Raw genomic sequence first — 20,401 nt, forward strand, 5'->3', positions numbered from 1 at the left:
TTTGCTCTTTATTAGAAATATAAAGAGATGATCACTTCTGTCTTTTTGCATTTTTTAACAAATAATTTTTGGTAGCTTGTCTGTGTTCTATTTTGACTGATAAAATCACCTTCCTAAGGTGGCCTCGTGTGCAGGCTGGCGTCCCCATCAGCCACCCGCCCAGAATTTGCTCCGCTTTCGGAACTCTGCGGCCACCAGCTGCTAAAACCCCTCCCTGCAAGACACACACACACACACACACACACACGCGTGTGGCCCCTCCCGGCTGCAGGACCTCGGTGGTCTGTGGCCCCCAGTGCGGCCCCCAGTGCCAGGTGCCCCCCGACGCCCGGGCCAGACCCACTCTGGAAACGAGCGCGGCGCCCCGCACCACAGGGGCCTACGCCTGGCCCTTGAATTTCTCCAGGTAGTTTCTGAGCTCCTCGGGGGCGCCCGCGGCCACGTCCTGGCACACCCACTTGATGTCCTCGCCGCCGCCGCCCAGGATGGAGTTCACGGTGGGGCAGCCGTCATCCGGCGGGATGGTGGTGAAGGTGGTGAACTTCACCTTCTTCCTTTTGGAGGTGGGCGAGTGCAGGGGCTCGAGCTTCGGGTCCCTGGCCGGCCCGGCCGCCGAGTCCGGCCGGTGCACCTGGCCTTGCACGTGCTGCTGGGCGCCACCGTTGACCAGCAGACGACTGCTCTCCTCGCTGCCGCCCGGCGCGTGGCCCAGGACGGTCGTGTGCTCGCCCCGCGGCGGCAACCCCTCCACCACGGGCTCTGGGAGCTCGGCTTCGTTGCCCAGCCACACCCAGTCGTGCGAGTGGGTCACGGAGGCCTGGCCTGCCAGCGACACCTGCTTGTGTCGGTACTTGAGGGCAAACGTGGCGCAGTTGATGAGGAAGACGAGGATGGCCAAGCAGAAGACGCCCAGCAGGGCGTACATGCCGATCTCCAGGTCGCTCAGGCCGCGGGGCGTCTGCACCAGGTCGCTGGCCCCCAGCCCGCCCCCCGCCCGGGGCAGGTCCACCCGGGCCGGGAAGTTGGCGAAGTCCAGGGGGATGTTCTGCAGCTGGCCCTCCCCGGACGGCCTGCCCGCGTCCGGCCGGCTGCTCTTCACCACCCTGTTGTCCAGCAGCGGCCTGGCCGTGGTGCCGCCTCTCTGGAGGGCCCCTTCCTCGAGCTCCACGGAGGAGCCGCCGTGGACGGGCCCCTCGGGCTCCTGGCCCTTCTGCCGGCGGTCGCTGGCGTGGTTCTTGATCTCGCCCTCGTCGCTGTCCCCGCCGCCGCCGGGGCTGGAGTCAGCGTCATTCTGGCCAAACTTGACCCTGACGCTGCCCACGCCCACGGCCAGGACGCTCTTGCGTTTGGACTTTTGGCAGGCCTCCGCGATGGTCATGTCCACCCGGAGCAGGGGCCCCTGGCCCTCGCCTTCGGCCGTCACCACCGGCCACCTGGGAGAGCGGGCCTGGGGGATGGACACGACAGTCTCGTCCAGGGAGGTGGCGGTCAGGGTGAAGTCCCCGGTGTCGTAGATGTCCAGCGGCGTCACGGAGCCGTCGCTGAGCAGGAGCCAAGTGCTGAGCACGGCTTCCTGCAGGGAGAGAGGCCGTTAGGAGGACACAGCGCGTGGGCTGTGACACATGCCCAGGGTCTGGGAGCTGGGACGCGGGCACCCTTGGTGCCAGGCTAGCCGTGCCTCCTGGGAACCCGCCATGGTCCTCAGTGTCGTCCGCGCACGGACTCACTCGACCCTCACAGCAACCCCCGAGGCAGATGCTGTAACCACTCTGCAGGCGAGGAGACCGGATCACGGGGAGAAGGGTGGAGCTGGGGTTTGCGCCCAGCGCTCCGGCCCCAGTCCAGACCACTGCGGCTGCCCTGTCTCCTGGCTGCCGGTGGCCCTGAGGTCACTACGCGGGCCTGGGGCTAAAGGAGACGATTTTGGAGTGTCTGGAATTCTCCCCTGTTGTCTAAGACCAGGATTTAGTGAGGTATATTAGAGGCCCATGCCAGACACCGAGGGGCCTCGGAGAGGGCTGCCGGAGCCAGGGAGGGAGAAGGGGCACCTGCGGGTGTTGGCCACGGCGGGCCGGCCGCTCGGTCTGCGCAGGTCTGAGTGTGCCCGCTGTGTGTGTGGTGCGCAGTCGGGGAGCTCTGGCCGGGGAGGAGGGAAGGTGATGGGAGGCCCGGGGGGTGGGGAGCACTGGCCATGTCAGGGGCCCAGGCTAACCTCCGCGGGACAGTCTGCTGGGGGTGATGGGCGAGAAGCAAGGAGCAGAGTGGGGAAGGGAACGGGCAACGTTTGCAAGACCGGGAAGAGCTAATGGAGCCCCAGGGGTCTGTTCAGGATTCAGGGTCTCCTCTGGTCCTGGCTTCTGGGCATGACAACGAAGGGCGGAGAATTCGACCCAAGTTTTGAAATAAATACATGGACCTGCTATTTCTCCTGGTCCATTTTTTAAAAACAATCCTGGGCCTCCGTTTTCCCTGAATGAAAGTGGGAGTGTGAAGACCTCAACCACAGGGTCTGGGATGGACACCTTTGTTGACATGACTACTGTCTATCCCTCCTTTCTGGCAGGGACTAGAACACCAGCTTTGGAGAACCCGGTCTTCCCCACTCAGGGGAATGCGGTGGGGTGGGGCTGGACCGGACCCTCCAGGTCTGGAGCTGGGCATGTGACCGAGGTCTGGCCCATCGCAACATTCCACCACCCCGTCCACAGTGATTGGCCCGGGAAGGGGCTCGGATGGAAACCAGCCAATGGGAGGGGATCCCTGGGCTTTGGCTGGAGCCACAGAGGAGAAGCTTGCATTCCCGGGGGCTGCTGAGTTGGGGTGCGAGCCTGCAACTTAGAGGGGGTCTGCTGGAACAGAGGGTCAGCAAAGGGAAGGAAGAGTTAAGAAATGGAGAGAGAGGGAGACCGTCTTAAGAACATGTTCCAACAACAAAGAAGACTGGCTGAGGGTCAACCACTTAAAAACCAGGTAAAAATACACCACAAAAAGGTGATGCAAATTCCTGGGACTCAAACGACGAGGGAACGCGTTACCAGAGGGGTGCCTGCAGGTAGCTCTTACTGAGGGGGCTTGGGCGCAGGTGTTGGAGCTGCTCAGAAGGCTTGCCAGCCAGTGGTGGGGATGCTGATGCACCCAGGGACTGTCAGATGGGGACGCATAAAGCCAGGACTGCCGGGAGGGGGGATGAGAAAATCCTACCCACTGGGCCAGAAGCAGCAACGATGCTCATTTGTGCTCTGAGCACAGCTGGGAAAATGTGTCCCCTGGAAATCCAAACCCCACCGCGTCCCCACAGCTGGGTGTGGGGTCTGCGGTTCCGTGACCTGGATGGGTGCATGGCCTCCAGCAGAGAGGGGCCCATGCAAATGCGGGCTGCAAAGAATCCCTATCAGGAGCAAAATGAAGCAGCTACAGCTCAAGAGGTACTATGATAAAACAATTACACTCCCAGAGAGGGAGGGCTTTACCATGAGAGGAAGTCATAAACAATCACGTCGATCAGCAGACCAAGGATTTTGGATAATAGAACAACTGGAAAAGATGATAAAATAAGATAAACCAGCAGCAACAACAAAATAACCCATGAAATAAAACAGTTCATGGGACATGGACAGAGAGGAGGGCTGAGAGGGAAAAGAACAGGACGGTTTGGAAAGAACCACCTAGAACTTCTAGAAACAGAAAAGTGCTCCAGTGGAAATTAATTACCCAAGGGCTGGCTTGCAAAGCAGAATAGACACATCTGGGGAGACAGTCAGTGTCCAGGCAGACAGAGTCAGGGAATTGACCCAAAACACCAACACAGGATGAAACATATGAAAGACAACTTGAAAGAAACGAGGGACAGGATGAGAAGGACCAAGAGTTTTCGGTGACAAGTTCCAGAAGGGAGCCAAAGGGGGAAGTCAGTGTTCAAAGAAATAGTGGCTGGACATTTTCCAGGACTGAGAAGAATTGTGGATAAGAAGCGTGAAGCTCTCTGGGGCCACTGAGCAGCTGGGTCTAGCTTGACCTGAAGGTACCAATCCTGGGCATGAACTGATCAATGCCGACGTCTGCTCCGGCCAGCCTGGGTTGGTCTGTCACTCATAACCGAAAGCCCAGACCAATGCCGGTGCCGGTGGCCTGAGAGGGGCGAGTGAGACTGTGCATGGAATCTGGGAGGGCATGGCGCTCACTGGTAGCACCTGCCCACTCCCCTGTGGCCCCTGCCCGCTCAGCTTTCAAGGGTCAGCTCTGCAAGACGGTTTTGCCCGACGGCATTCTCTGGCCTCTGGAACCCATGCAGTCATACCTGTAGCCAGAAATGCCAAGGAATCGACACCCTGCAAAAGGCAGCCCTCAACCAGCCCCCTTGCCCCTGGTCAACACTGGCTGGCGGTTTCCCCAGCAGACGCAGTCTCCGGGAGCCACGGTGGTGGCCGAGCGGGGGACACACTCTACTGACTGTCCTCCATCCGTGGGAGTACTTCCCGACTCCCCTCTGGGGGCTCCCTTCACCACTCGAATTAAGTATTTGAACTTGAATCCTAGTGCCAGGCTCAGCTTCTGGGGGAATCAAGGTGAGACAGGCAATATGGCTCAGTAATTTTGCTTCCCACCCGTGTCCCCTCTGTCCACGTCCATCGACAAGACCCCCTTCTAATGCCCAGATTGGATACATGAATGCCCGGGGATTCCTCACTTCATCTCTCTGTCCTTGCTCTCCTGAAACCGATGAGGCACAGGGGAGGGATATGCTACTGCCCTCGAGTTTATGGGTGTAGAAATCTTCCAGCTCTGGTATCTCAGAGTTGAAATACCGAGAACAAGGGGCTAGCCTCGCGCAAGCCGAGGGCTGGCATGAAAACACAGTTCACACGGTCTGCGAGTTCATCTTGGCTGACTTTCCATCCCGAGTTAATTTTTCCTCACAAACTCTAGACGGAGAAAGAACTTCACATAGAACAAGCCCCCTGAATGGCAGACGATCCTAATTAAGCCCTCCGAACACCGCGGGCTTGTGGAAATCCATCTCCATCAACCCTGCCGTGTGATTGAGTCAGTCCCTCCATTAGCTCGTTACAGCGAGGCTGGAATTCAGGGCTTTCTCGGGAGAAGCCAACGCATTTCCCCAAAGATGAGAAATTCTGAATGACTTAAAATAACACACGCCCAGGAATGATTTAGAGCGCCGTCCTCACAAGAGTCATGTCTGCAAATTGAATGAACTACATCCATAAATCCCCCCCGAGGCCGTGCTGGGACCTCCAATTACCATGAGCCGATGAAGACAGATGGGAGACACTGCCGGGGCCTGGGGGGCCCTGCCCCACGCCCGCGAGGCTGCCATGCCAATCATCGCCTAATGAATTACCCCTGCTCAGCAAAGAGCTGCCTGCTCCCTGCTTTGTCCCCCCACTCTTCTCCGCTCCCCTTACTTCGCTCTTTAGGAAGCAGAAGACACCACGCCCCCAGGAGAGATGACAGGGAAGCCAGCAATGGGGCCCCGACGTGGATGGGAACGTGTTCCAGATCCCTCCTGCTGACCCTCCGGAGCAAAGTCTGCGTGCAGCCACGCGATTTCTAGAATGACCCTCATCTTCGGAACCTGGGCTATAAGGAGATGCCGCTCCCACGATTATGCTCTGTTATGCGGCACAGTTGACCTGCAGTTAGGGTCATCTGCCCGATGGTCTGGGTGAGCCAGAGGCGAGGTTAGAGATGTAAAGCATCCATGCCTTACATGGATGTAAAGATGTAAAGGCCTCCATGCACATTGCTGGTTTTGAAGATAATGTGGGTGCGGGAAGTGAGAAGGAATACGGGTGGCCTTAGGGAGCTCAGCGAGGCCCCCGGGGGACCGTCAGCAAAGAAATGGACACCTGTCACAGAACTGCAGAGACGTGGGCGAGCAGGGAGGCCGATTGGTCCCCAGAATGCTGGCTTTGCTCGCAGCCAACCCTGAGCCTGGAACCCGGCTGAGCCACAGAGCTGAGCTTATAAGTGGGTGTTGTTTAAGCCACTAAATTTGTCACCCCCGGTCATCAGAGCCCAGGACTGGGAAGATGCTGTCTTGTGGATTTCACACCCCGGTCACTGTGCTCTGGAACGTGGTTCAGCTTCTCCGACCCGGTCCTCCCTCCTCCCGCCCCTCTTGCTGAGTCCAGCACAGCGACTGCCCTGTCCCTCTCCACCTCTGGCCTCTAGGCCCCTACCTGTTTGGGGGTCCGCAGCAGCTCCTCAGCTGTGGCCACAGCGGTGATGGCCTTGCTGTTCTCTGTGCTGGGGTGGAGGGTGACCGACAGCCCAGCCACGAGCTGGATGGCCAAGTCCGTCACTGATACCTTCTCATCTAACACGGTTACTGTCTTCTCTGCCAGGATGGAGTCGGACAGCGGGGACAGCACCTGTGGGGTTGGCAGGACAGAATATTCCCAGATGTGGGAATCTCCCCAGCAATACTTCCGCCTTGCCCTGGGCCTGGGTCCAGAACACAGGGCGAAGGAGTCACACACCTTCTTCAGGATAGATGCACCAGCCCCCACGATGCCTCTTTGCAAGAATCAGATAAAGCCACCCTTCCCCAAGACACTTTAGTTCTGTCTGTTGCAAAATTGCAATAAATGTCAAAATCCATTCTATTTTTAGAAGGAAACGACCCCTCCCATGTCGATGAGGCATTCTTGTACACTGCACAACCTGATTCACTGCACATGGCCATCCTGACTGGGCTCATGAGAAGTCACACACGAGTTGACTTTGTGTAACCTGAATCACATTCTAAGTGAACTATGGAACTAACTGGTGAGAACTGAATTATAAACAGTCTACTCCCCCCGCCAGACCCCCAGCACCATGTATCCTCTGCTGAAACATTACTTTTGGCTGCCTCTCATAAAACAAACGTCGCCTTTGAGGTCTCCAGGTGAAATGATGGAAACGTTCCCATCGTTCCCACATACGGTTGTGGTCTCAGGATCCAGAATGATAGCCCCAGTAGGTGCAGTCAGTGGGGCAGAACTTGAGGGGTTTTGGAAAAGGCCCACCACTCCCTCCCTTCTGATCTGAGATCCCACCATACTATGCATTTCCTTGAAGAGGGTAATAGGGTAATAGGACTTTGAAGGACTTTGAAGAGCGTTTGTTGAATGAATCCACAGCAGAAGGACTAGATGCTTTAAGGGAAGAAGGGAGGCACCTTCCCCGGGTCCCAGGCAGGTGCAGCAGGGAGGGAAGGAGGTGGCGGCTTCTGAGACGTGTAGGAGGTGTATGTGCGGGCAGTGGGACGAAGTGTGAGGAGTCAGAGGCAGGACAGGGAGTGCTGGAAGGTGTCGGGGGCGGAGGACGCAGGAGTCGAGAGAGGGAACATGCAGGTGCTAAGGCTGTGTGGCCACCACCTTCTCAATTCTGTTTGTAAGAAGATTGGGACTCACAGAGCTGGTCCAGGCTCACTTTCCGGTGTCCCGAGGATGCCACCCTGGGGGCCAGGAATTGGGCACAATGCCCCACCCTTCCCGCGAGCCTCCCCCAGTGCCCGGCATGGTGTCCGGTGCCGAGCATGCAGAGATCCCGGGCTCTGGCTCCCTACCTGGATGGTGGTCATCCCGACCTCCCGCCCGACCAGGACCCTGCTGTCCTGGAGGGTGGCCACGTGAGGTTCCTCCAGCTTCATGAAGCCTGCAACCAGGTGGGTGATGTCGACCTGCCAATCAGGACCGAGCAGGTGGCTCAGCTGGCCCCATGGGCCAGCGCCCTCGGCCACGAACTGGGTGAGGACACGCACAGTGGCATGCTGGTACTGCAGGGAGCAGCCACGGCCCCGCCGCTCCTCCTCGTCTTCATCCTCGCTCTCCCGCGTGGGCCTTGGGGGTACGAGAAGAAGCTCTCAGGTCCCAGGAATGGATTCAGAGACGCGCCGGGGTCACCAGCCAGCCAGGCGGGTGCCTGCCTCCAAGGGACAGCATCCTGGGCGGGAACCTTGGGACCCCACAGGAGCCCCGGGTTCATCACGGGCAGCACAGAGGGTCGGACATCTCTTTCTTGGAGACATTCATTGACAAAAGACTTAAGAGCCAACATTGACGAAGTCTACACTGTCCATTGAGTAAGTGGCTAATAGCCACGTGTGCCTATTTATAATTTCATTTAAATGCGTAAGAATTAAATCAATGAAAAGTTTAAATTTCCTAGTCACCTAAGCTATATTGCAAGCACTCCACAACCACACATGCTCGTGGTTGCCGTAGTGGACATGGTTCTAGAACATTCCACCACTGCGGCAAGGTCTACTGAGCAGAGCTGTACTACGCTCTTGAGATGCGCCCTTCTAGGCTCCCCATGTATGGACTCTTCATCTCATAACACTATGAGGCAAAACTCGCTGTTCTTATGTTCTGGGGGTTGGGGGGCAGAGGTTAGGAACCGTGGGCAGCTCACAGAGCTAGGAAGTGGCCGTAAGTCTCAGGTCTGCCATCCCCAGGGACACAGAACAGACTCGTTCTCTCGGTCCCTCATGACCCCCTCACGGTCTGAAGGATTGCCCGGATTCACGGCTGCCCCCTGGCCCCCGGCAGTCCAGGCAGTTTCTTTCAAGGTCTCCTTGGAGAAAGGGATGCAGTGTCTTCCAGGGGCGCAGGGGCTCTTCCTGAGTGCACGCTGGCTTGACCCTTAAAATGAAGAGCTCATGTCTGGGAGACTCCGGCAAACAGCCCCGAGGGTTCAGGACAGAAGATCCCAGGCAGGAGACCAGGAACGTGACAACTCATTTTGCTGACCAGGGGGCCACAGAGCTGAGGAAACAAGACCTCAGCTCCTACATGTGACAATCCAGAGTCACACAGAACAAATTAGAGCCTTGTTTTTTTGTTTAAGAGCAAACAGCAACACCATGATCCAGTATAAATGCAAGTTGATTTTATGCAGTGATTTGAAACGCACAGAGCTGATCAAGCTCACGGATGTTCATAAAACACAGAAAAAGAAATCAGTTTCGGGCGCCTGGGTGGCTCAGTTGGTTAAGCGACTGCCTTCGGCTCAGGTCATGATCCCGGAGTCCCTGGATCGAGTCCCGCATCGGGCTCCCTGCTCAGCGGGGAGTCTGCTTCTCCCTCTGACCCTCCCCCCTCTCATGTGCTCTCTCTCATTCTCTCTCTCTCAAATAAATAAAATCTTTAAAAAAAAAAAAAAAGAAAGAAATCAGTTTCACTTCGAGAAAAGAACCCCAAACTCAAATTCCCCTGGGGGCTGAGGGGCTAGAAAAATGTATCACTTCTGTTGCTTCAGTCTGGGGAAGCCCTTTCAGGACTGTCTACGAGAAGCCCAAGTGCAGAGCACACGCGGTCTGGGGTTGATGAGGATACTGCTGCGCTTTAGCCTCCTGCCTGGCTGGTTATCCCAGGCCTTGGTTAGGCTGGAGAGAATGTAATCACACGATCGTACCAGCATCTACCATGTGCTGGGCCCTGTCATGGCTCCAGCAGTGTGGTCAGTAAACAAAACCATTGTTATCATGGCTCTGGTGTGTCTTCCCATCCCCGGCTCACCTCTTACTGGCCACAATGGGGACCCTCCAGCCTTTGATCTGGCTCAGTTCTGTATCAGAGACCTCAATCTGCAGGGGCAGTCGGGGCACCCACACGGTGATGTGCAGGGAGGCACTCAGGTGCTGGTAGGTGAAGTTCACCACCGCATTCACCTTGCCCTTCATCTCTTTGCCATTGACAAAGACATAGTCACAGCGGTCAGACACCTGCAAGGACAGAAAAGGGGATGGAGAGGTCACCGGGCCCTGCAAACCACTCTTCTTCCATTTGTCTTTTTCTCTAGCCAAGCACACATGCTTAATTTTGGGTCCCCCAGATGCAGAGCCTGAGACCAGTATTCTGTGCACCTGGTCTACTTGGGAGATGGCCCCAGGGAGCAGGGGCTGCGGAACAGAGTGAGAGAGACAGAGAAAGAGGATAAGTCAATAAAAAGCTACATCTTTACTTTTTTTTTTTTTTTTTTTTGCTGTGGATCAGTTTCTCTGAAACCTCATGAAAGCCTACAAAATTGTCCCCCTGAAGGATAAGAGACAGGAATATTATCTACCAGCTCCCATCTCTCACTGCCCCTGTGTGTTAACCCCCTGGCACTTCCAGGCTGACACACTCGCCCATGGCATCTGAGAAGACCCTGGGATAGAAAACAGTAGTAGTCTGAGGTGGAATGTGGTCCAATCACAAAGTGAGCTGCAGCCGAGCCTGAACTCTCAGTGGCCACCAGAGGTGTCTGCTCCCCAGGCTGATGTCTTTTCACAAAATGAAACACACCCAAGGCAAATTTCCAGGATCTGAAGGGCTTGTGCTACCTTCTTCCTCTGCAGCCTGACTCACTGATCTCTGATTACACACATCCTGACAGTCTGAGACACCCAGGCCTCTGCACATGAGGCTCCTTTTGCCTAAGAACATCCTTTCTTCCTTACTGGCCTGGCCAGGCACCTCCCCAACCCCCTGGGATCATTTATATATTTGTATTAGAACTGCTTAGCCTGTGAATAGATGCATCGCATTAGTGGCTACCAACCTATGTCCCCTCCCCCTGTATTCTCCCTTTGCTTTTCCCATTCCTACCACATCATTACCTCAGAAAGGGCTGAGACAGAGCACAAAGCAAGATAAACACATAGAAAATAAAATAAAAGTCTGCAAGCATTAAGATTTTGTGCTCCGAAGACTAAACCCTTAGGGAGATGAATCTGTACACAGTCCTGTGGACATTCTCACGTGGCAAACAAACAGCAGGAAGATGCCTGTGTCCCCTGGGAGTGGGCTGGAAGGGGCACCACGGACAGCGGTTGGACCATATCCAAGGTAACTCCGACTGGTAACAGATGCCTCTAGGGACTGTAAGCAGAACATTTGGAGACTGGAAGCCCCCCTCTCCCAAGGCCTTGGCAATAGTTACGTCTTTTGAAAATCAGACTGGGATTATGTTCTGTAGCCTTAATGAATTGAAAATTGAGAACAGAAATCAACTCGTGTTTTCAAGAAATGACATGACTGTCTTACATATTCAAGTTGGTAAAATGTGATTTATACTGGCCCCATGTGTCCAGATCAGCCATCAAACTATGAAATCCTTGAAGAAAGAAGTACATCTTTTTAAATCTTTGATCTCTTGGTTCCATACAGGAGATGCTCATGAAGCAGGAGCTTAGCAGAGTGGATACTGAATGGACAGAAGAATGAATGTATGTATGCATAGATGGGTGGGTGGATGGATGACTGGATGGGTGGGTGGGTGGATGGATGAATGGATGAATGTATGTATGTTTGGGTGTGTGGATGGGTGGGTGGTAGATAGATGGGTACATGGGTGGATGGATGAATGGATGAATGTATGGATAGATGAGTGGATGAGTGGATGGGTGGATGGATGGATGGGTGGGTGGATGGATGGATAGATGGGTACATGGGTGGATGGATGAAAGGGTGTATGGATGGATGGGTGGGTGGGTGGGTAGATGGATGGGTAGGTGGGTGGATGGATGGGTATATGGATGGATGGATGAATGGATGGTGGATGGATGGGTATATGGATGGATGGATGGATGAATGGATGGGTGGGTGAGTGGATGGATGGGTGGGTGGATGGATGGATGGGTATATGGATGGGTGGATGAATGTATGTATGCATGTATGTATGGATGGATGGATGGATGGATGGATGGATGTTTGTGTGTGTGGATGGGTGGGTGAGTGGATGGATGGGTGGGTGAATGGATGGATGGGTATATGGATGGGTGGATGAATGGATGGTGGATGGATGGGTGGGTGAGTGGATGGATGGGTGGGTGGATGGATGGATGGGTATATGGATGGGTGGATGAATATATGTATGTATGTATGTATGAATGGATGGATGGATGTATGGATGGTTGGATGTTTGTGTGTGTGGATGGGTGGGTGGGTGGACAGATGGATGGGTGGATGGGTAGGTGAATGTACGTATGAATGGATGGGTGGGTTGATGGAGGAGTGGACAGGTGGATAGATGAATGAACAGAACCCATTCTTCATGGGGGTGCCTGCTTCAGGACAACCAAACAAGGATCTTGGGTGAGGGGAGATGTGGTTAGAAACTGAGATATGATGGAGCCAAGAGCAGTGGAAATGCAAGACATTTACTTGAAAGCTTCCAGAAAGTTCTCAAGCAGTATTTACTAACTTTTGGGGGCCACTGACTCCTTTGAGAACACATGTCAAGCTAATTCTTGATATGGAAATGCACATACATACAGTTTTGCATAACATTTTGGAGTTAATGAAGTCAAACGTGGACTCCTCAAATAGCACTTACCATACTAAGCTATAATTGCCAATTTGCTTATCTGTCTCTTGCCAGGACTATGTACTCTAGAAGGAGCAGTGTCTCCTTCTGGGAGTCTGTGGACCCAGTTAAATCACATCGATGTTGAGCAATGAACTCGTATGATCACCCTCTCCTTCCCCAGTTTCTGGGAACTATAGATGGCTACTCTGGGTCTAATTTTTATCTCCAACTCTTGCTTCTGCTTAAAAGGGCAGCTGGTGAGGGCTGGGCTGAGAGAATTTCCTCCATCTGCTGGGGACAGTGGCAGGAGCAGCTGGGAGGGGAACACATGGATGGATCTTCTCACTCATGGTCAAGAGTGGTTTAAAAATGTTTACCTACTGATTAAGGGTGGAAACCAATTTTAGTCGCTGTCCCAGACTTGCCATTAGCATGTAAACACTGTCCTGAATCTGGGTAGGCATTAGCATAATAGCCGGGCAAGAGTTATATCAGTAATCACTTCTTTAATCAATGTTGTAATTTACAGACCATTGACTTTGCTCATTTATTACCTTCCTGAGCTCTGGTGGGAGGGAACCTGGCTGCTCCAGAATATATAAATAATTGAGGAACGCCAAGGGTATGAAGTTGTGGTGCATGATAGAGCCGTTGTCACTGCTATTCCTGAAGGTGTCATAAATGTCTGGGGAAGCCTTGGGATGCATTAATCATCTCCTAAGTGGCTACAAGTGAGAATCACAATATCACAAAATGAGCTGGCTTATCTGCAAAATAGGAACCAAAAACCCCACAGGAATCTATTTAGTCCCTTGGCTTCGTTTCTGGGACTCTTTTTCATCTTTCATGATGGGTGGGCCACCGGCTGAGAAAGCTGTCCACTGGCCTCTGCCCACTTGGACATTTAAATTATCCAGTCCAAATGCATGGTGGCCACTGACCCAGCCACTGATGTCTGCTCTTAGGACCTGGAGGGGCCAGGGTGGGTCTGCTTCAGCAACACGTGGTCAGTTGACATCTTCTGTTGTCATTTGGACCCTTGGCAGCTTCTTGATGACATCGCTTGCCTCCTTCCCACGGGGAACCGCTTGGGGACCACTTTTGTGGGGAGGGCAAAGCCACCTGCTGGTCAACCATGGACATCCAGTGTGACTTCTGTCTGGAAAAGCAGCTAAGTAGGTTCCAAACTCAACAGAAAATCCCAGACGGCAGGTCAATACGCAGACCTTTGGACCCACTCCCAGAGTCTCCGACTGAGCAGGTCTTGGGGGGGGGACCCCACATCTGCATTTCTAACAAGGTCCCAGGTGATGCTGATGCTCCAGGTCTGGAGAGCACACATGGAGACTCGCTCCTTGAAATAATGCAATCGCCCTTCCTCTGTTTCCATGGAATCTTCTATTTCCTGTCTTCATCCATTCGGGATGCTGTAACGGAATATTGGATATCGCAGCCTCGGGGCTTTAAGAACAGACAGTTGTTTCTCACAGCTCCAGAGGCTGCAGGCCCCAGAGGAGGACGCCGGCAGACCCGGCGTGTGGTGAGGAGCCATCCTATCTCACAGATGCCACCTTCTTGCTGCGCCCTCCCGGGGCAGAAGGGGTCAGGGAGCTCTCTGGGGACTCTGCTCTAAGGCCACTAATCCCTTCTATGAGGGCTCCACCCTCATGACCCAGTCACCTCCCCAAAGCCCCGCCCCCTTATACCATCACATTGCAAGTTAGGGTCTCAACCCGGGAATTGGAATGGGGGCGCACAAAGACATCCAGTCCATAACACATTCCTTCCACGACTATAATCATTCAGTTATGAAAGGCTCCCAGAATCCTACCTCCAGAACCCAGTGGCTTATTCAACATCTCCACTTGGATCTCTAATTATCTTTCAAACTTAGTATGTTTGGAAATCAAACTCCTAGGTTTTTTTTTGTTTTCTGTTTTTGTTTTTTGCCACTGAGGAGCCCGGGGGCTGGAAATAGAAATTAAATTCAGGTAAAAAAAAATCAGATTTACATTCCTTGTGCTCTTGAGTTTGTGGCCTTGCTCTGTTCACACAAAATACTGCATGGTCTTGTGCAGCAGTGATGCGTTCTTGTAGAAGAGCATCTGCCATGTGCTTTCCTCATTTCGGTCCTTTCCGGAGCTCCGGGCAGCCATCATGGTCCCAGCAGAAGAGGAAGCTGGGGAGCTGGGCTCACAGAGGAGGTGGCTGGCCCACGGTGGGAGGCGGGTGGGGCTAGCACCTGCTGACGGCGGATTTGACAGACGGCTTTGACGGCAGCATCCTGAGGTTGGGGCTTGGAAGTCATCCTTCATGGCACGGGGGTCTTGGGGGTATCTCCATTCCTGCGGGCAGGTGAGCAGGGAAAGGAAGGGGCGGAGAGAGGCCACTGGCCGGCGAGTCCGGGAGGGATCACATCTGCATCCTGTCCACAGGCTGCCCTGGCCGGCTGTCTCATGGCCCATCCCAAACGAGCCCGCTGGACGGGCTGGATCAGTCCAAACCTGGGCGGGAAACAGACGTGACATGCCACCTGGAGGAGAGTGTGACAAAGGGACTCTGTACAAAGGTGTGGGCAGGGCTATGGAAACTAGCAGGAGATGGCACAGCACGCCAGACAGACGTGGGGAGAGGGTTCAAGAGTGTCCTCCAAAATCCACATCCACCCGGGACCTCAGACCGGGAACTGGTTTGGAGATAGGGTCTTTGCAGATGTCATCAGCTGAAACGAGCTCATACCAGCTTGGAGTGGGCCACAGAGGGCTGGTGTCCGCAGAGGAGGAGAGGAGGATGTGGAGGCAAGCACCCGGAGGGTGATGTGGGGACGCCAGCAGAGACGGAGAGGTGCGGCCACGCACCAGGGAACAGCAAGGACTGCGGCCACAGGGAGCTGCAGATGCAAGGCAGGGACCTCCCCAGCCCCCCGGAGCCTTCAGAGGGAGCAGGGCCCTGCGCCTGATTTCAGACTGCTGGCCTCCGGCACGGGGGGAGAAGAGCATTGCTTAAAGCCGCCCGGTCTGCGGCCATCTGTTACGGCAGCCCCAGGTCACCGGGGAAAGGCCAGGAGAGGGGCAGCTACTGGAGCCCAGCGCGGGCGCCGCCTGTCTGAGACGCCTGCCTCCAGGAGCTGTGACCTCGGCGGAGGGCGCAGCCGCTGTCAACCCACAAGCTTGCAGAAGGGGCCCAGAGGGATGAACGTACTGACGTCTTCCCCCCGCTCCCCGTCCAGGGGAGCCACCCACGGCCGCAGCCAGCGGGGAACTGGGGATGGCCGCGCCTGGTAAAGTGACCGCAAAGAGCAGGAGGAGGAGGTAGAGGGATCTGAAAGGACAAGTAGGAATTTCCAACCCAGAGACCTCTTCTCAACATTTTCCCATCTTCTTAATCGGGGGCTAACGTGGAGCACTTTGTGTGAATCACAGAACGCTTTTCAACCCTGGCAAAATCCTTAAAGGAGTCCAAGCTCTTCCCTGATGTGTGCCTGGCATCTCTCCCAGGCATCTTCCATGCATTCCCGCCTTGTTCCCTGAGCCCCCACTGGTCCTCCTGCTGCAGGGCCTTTGCATGTGCTCTTCCTTCTGCCTGAAGGCTCCTCCCCCACTTGCCTATGCGATTTGTTCCTCGTCTCCTCTAGGTCTTCAACAGAGTGGGTCCCAAGCAGGGGCCACTGTGTCCCCCAGGGGACATTTGACTTGGAGATCTCCTAGGTTGTGGGAACGGGCTGTCACAGCTGAAGATGTGCGAATGCTTTCTAATGGTTGAGGCCGGGGCTGCGGCTCGACTTCCTGCACCGCACAGGACAGCCCCCGACGAAGATCAGCAGATCCCAAATGCCAGTGCTGCCTCACCCACACGTACGCTCCCCAGAGCCCTTCCACTCACATCTGTATTCAGATCGCAACTCCAGACCCCTCCCTGGTTTTCTTCTACCCTCTCATACGCTATGCACCTCGCCTATTTACTGTGGTTATTATTTGTCCTCTCTAGAGCATCAACTCTAGGATGACTAAGCTTCTTGACTGCTTTGTTCACCGTTCAGTGTTTCGTCAGTGCCTAAAATAGTACCTAGTGCTCAGGTACGGGGCTCACCACACACTTCCTACTGGAGGGGCCACTCAGGGCTACCGGGTCCCACATTGCCCCACTGTGCCCAGGGGCACCCAGAGGTGCATGCATGGACAGGTGCACGAGGAGGCGGGCTTTCACTGGTGACTGCACGCTCTGTAACGGCAACAGCAAACATTTGCTGAGCGTTTACACTAAGCCAGGAGCCACTGCGAGAGGTTCACATGGATGATCTCACTGAACTCTCGCCGTGAACACACGAGGGAGGGCGACTTTATCTTTTGAATCCTATCCATATTTCAAGTGAGGAATTGAAGGCGCAGAGACGTGATGTAACTCGCCCAACATCACACAGCAGGTAGCCAGGGAGCCACACAGGGAGTCGACCCCATGCCTCTGCTCTCAACCCTGATGTCCACCAGCTCTGTGATGACGGAGCTGTTTAGTTTGATCCTTCCCTCTTTCCTACCGTGGACGGACTCTATTTCCCCTTCCTGCTGATGTGGACCTGGCCCTGTGATGAGCTTTGGCCAGGAGAATGTGAACAGAAGGGACAGCAGGCCTGTCCCAGCTCAGGCTTTAGAGGCCCCGCCAGTGTTCCGGCAGGCTTTGTGCGCTCTGCCACGAGGGCCTCTTCCCCGAGGTTGCGGCTACCTCTCCACCACCCTGGAACGAGACCCACGGAGCCCGTCCTCGCCCCACTGCAGTGAGGCGTCCTCCGCAGCTGAGCCTGCAGACGACCAGATGGCCTGCAAATGCAGGAGCAAGAATAGCGATCACTGCTTAAACAAGCGGCCGTCGGGCCGTCTATTACGCAGCGCAGTTCCCCGCGTTACTCAGCTAAGCCTGTGGGTGCAGGTGCGTCTGCCCATCACTCTCAGGGGCTTCCGTGCTCCCTCCTCCCTTGTCCTCGCTCCAGTCCCCCCATCTTATCCCTTTGTGTCTCCTCCTCAGGAGGCAGAGAGACTGCTGGAGGGTGGGGAGGAAGGGAAGACGGGGAGCCCTGCTCCCAGGGTTAGGAAGGACACAGTGGACTCGGGAAGCCTCCGTGGAGTGCTCCTCGTCCCGGAGCCGTGGTGTTCCCTGGACCCAGCTTTGGGATTAGGACCCTTTCCTTTCTCCGCGCCCCGTCTCCCGCGGACCTGCCGGCCCATGTGGCTGCCGCGTGCCGGAGGCCTTCCCCCACAGCGGCCGCAGGGAAGCTTCCCATTTCCCGGAGGCCAGGATCCCTTGTGGCTGAAGGCGTCACAGTGGCGGCTGCCACATTGCAGGCAAACAAGGAGAGGGGCCCGGTGGGGCCTGGGACCGGCCAGCATCTCTGAGACGAGCTCTGGGCCGCCCTTCTTTTCCTTTCCTGCCCCTCACCGTGGAGGCCGAACGGGATTCCCACGGCTGCAGAAATCCGATCAGCGATAACTCGCACTTTGTCCAGCTGACCATGAGGAATGCGGCCGAGACTTGGACACGCCACGTGGTCTCGGCTCAGGAATCCTGTCCTCGTGGAGGTGGCTATGCTGGGCCAGGCCTGGCCGGGTGGGGCCAGGTGCCGAGGGGAGGGGAGGCCAGGAGGCCAGAGGGAGAGAGGCCGGGAGGGGAGGCCGGGTGGGGACACTGGCCAGGGCCCTCGGGCGCAGGGAAGGGAAGGGAAGGGGAGCGCCACGTGGCCTGTGTGTGTGGCGGGCAGCAGACCTGTGACGTGTGGCAGACACCGCCCGGCCCTACACGGTGTCTCCTCCATCCGCCGCCCGAGGACTCCTTCTTTCAGCAAACACTTCCCGCGCCCCTGCTGCGCTCCAGGCTCATGTCCAGGTGCTGGAGACGGGAAGTGAGAGCCTGGAGCCTCCTCTCAGGAGGTTACATTTCGGGAGAACGGGGGCGGAAGTTCCCAGGAAGAGGGAATCGGCCAGAAGAGCTTCCATTTATGCAGTGTCTGCCGTATGCCTGATTCTGTGCTGAGCGCATGCGAACACTTTCCAGGCGAGGACACTGGGGCACAGAGAGGTTGAACAACTTGCCCGAGGTCACACAGCTAGGAATACTCGGACTCGGATGTGACAGCCGTGGTTCAGCTCCAGAAAGGCTCTTCTTCTTCTGCTCCTTCTTCTTTTTTTTTTAATGATCCTTGACAATACAACTGGTGAAAAGTCATCTCTGTTCTTCCACTTTCGGAATCAGAAAGGACAACGGATATGAAGACATTGCCTGAGGTCTGTGATAACGCGGTCTTCCTTCTGTGACGTCTCCGTGCCAAGGCACTCACCGACGAGAGACCTATTGGACCTGCTCTCTTTCCTCTCCTTCTGGAAGTCGGTCTCACACCAGCACGCACCGGAACCCGTGTGACTGGGAGAGCAGAGTCGCAGCCCCGTCCCCTGAGCACGTGCCCCGCCGTGGACGGGTAGGAGCAACGTGGTTGTTTGAAGGGGGAAAAAAAGCCTTCTTTGGTGTTCTCTGAAAGTTAACGGAGATACCTTTGGCGTGTCCAAGTTGTAGGTATTGCAGACGTCCACCTTGATGCTCTGATATGATATACGCCCACAGCGCGAGGAGATCGCCGCGGTCCAGCTCCATGGCGCGCACCCGCCGCTGACACAGTTCCCATCGCGTGTGTGGATGCGAATTCAGTATCTACCCTCTGGGCAAACGCCCACGGCAGAAGCACGGGGGAGGTGCGAGGAGCCGCGTGTGGGAGGCAGGCAGGGGCATGTGGTGCAGGGAGACGTCAGCATCTCAGGTCTGCCAGGAGAATTAAACCAGAATCCCGCACATGCAGGAATTAGCCCAGTGCCTGGCACACAGCGGGCGGGCAGGCCAGGCCGGCGGATGGGGCATCTGCGGAGGGTCGGGCAGACGGACCGCCTGAGCCCCAGAAGTGTGTTTACAGGGGCTTTGGTTGTTCCTGCCTTGAGGAGGAGCGTGGAAAGAAGCTTCCAGAGTCACAGCCTTAGAAGACCTCTCTCTCCAGTAGTTGTGCTGAGTCCCCAGCACCCCCATCCCCAGGGAGCCGTCTGCCTTTCTTCCAGTGATGTCACCTGAGATCCTAAAGGGCTGGGATCCAGGACACAAGCCACGGAGCAGTCCTGTGGTGATGGGACTGGGTGCCCCACGGCTTCTCGCTGAGCCCCCAGGCCTCACAGAGCTACCTGGGGGGTTGTGGGGGGACAGCCGCCCGAACCTGGGGCTGTCATTCTGTCACTGGGAGCGAGGAGCAGAGGGTGGGATCACAGGGGTCTCCCGGCAGTGAGCATGGAGACAGTCCAGCCGCACGATGGACGGGGGCGTCTCGGGAGGGCGGTCCTAGGGCCCCAGGACCCGGCGCCCTGGCCGCGACCACACCTGTCTCCCCTCTGGGAGCTGGGGGCCAGAGGGAGCTGGTAGGTCAGCTGGTCCGAGTCTCAAGCAAGTCAGCTGTATTTGTCTGATGCGGGTTTTCCTCTTCTGCTTCGGGAACACTCCATTCATGCTGTCCACACGCCAGGTGTCCACTTCCTTGCCAATTACCCGCTGGCTTCCAACAGCCACCCGCAGGGCCACGTCCTCCTCGGAGAACCAGGGACACAGACTTGCTGGGAGGCTCCCACAGAAGTCAGACTGCACCCCCTACTCCTGGCCGGTGGCTCCATCGGGGCAGGTCCCTGCTCTGACTAATGTCACCAAGAAAAACCAAGGAGGGAAAGCGGCTCACGGGCGGGGCTGGAGCAGCCCTTCCTCCTAACCCAGGCCAAATTAAGAAATGGGAGGAAGGTCCTGGGACAGGGAAAGGCCGGGTGACTAGGAGTAAGGGGAGGGGAGGGGAGGAGCCCCATTCCAGGCACCTGTCCTCTTCCCTGTGTCCCCAGATCCGGTTTCATTGTAGGATCCTCACTTCCCGCCCATCAGTCCAGAGGTTTGGATGAAGCCCCACTTCCGGCCTCAAGAATAGGGTCACGTGACCACGACCTAATCCAAACAGAGCTTCACGTTCCTCTGGCCACAGCGCCTGGTTCAGGGGTGAATACGTGAACTGAGCTGGCGCAATCAGAGGGAATCTCAGGAG

General features: G+C 55.9%; 1 protein-coding gene across 1 annotated transcript in view; it reads right to left on the reverse strand.

Annotated features, from left to right (window-relative positions):
* Nucleotides 1-233: 233 nt before the first annotated feature.
* Nucleotides 234-20,401, reverse strand: part of TMEM132C (transmembrane protein 132C) — a 307,389-nt gene continuing 287,221 nt past the window's right edge. Inside the window, exons 6-9 of the mRNA XM_045887847.3 lie at nucleotides 9,528-9,733; nucleotides 7,574-7,847; nucleotides 6,201-6,392; nucleotides 234-1,573 (exon numbers count right to left, since the gene is read on the reverse strand). Of these exons, the coding sequence (XP_045743803.1) occupies nucleotides 380-1,573; nucleotides 6,201-6,392; nucleotides 7,574-7,847; nucleotides 9,528-9,733 (1,866 nt within the window). The 3' untranslated portion in view covers nucleotides 234-379. The remainder of the gene's footprint in view (nucleotides 1,574-6,200; nucleotides 6,393-7,573; nucleotides 7,848-9,527; nucleotides 9,734-20,401) is intronic.

This window comes from Mirounga angustirostris, unplaced genomic scaffold (genome assembly GCF_029215605.1).
Source record: "Mirounga angustirostris isolate CCGP_5_RB_7025 unplaced genomic scaffold, mMirAng1.0.hap1 SCAF_14, whole genome shotgun sequence".
Taxonomy (NCBI): Eukaryota; Metazoa; Chordata; class Mammalia; order Carnivora; family Phocidae; genus Mirounga; species Mirounga angustirostris.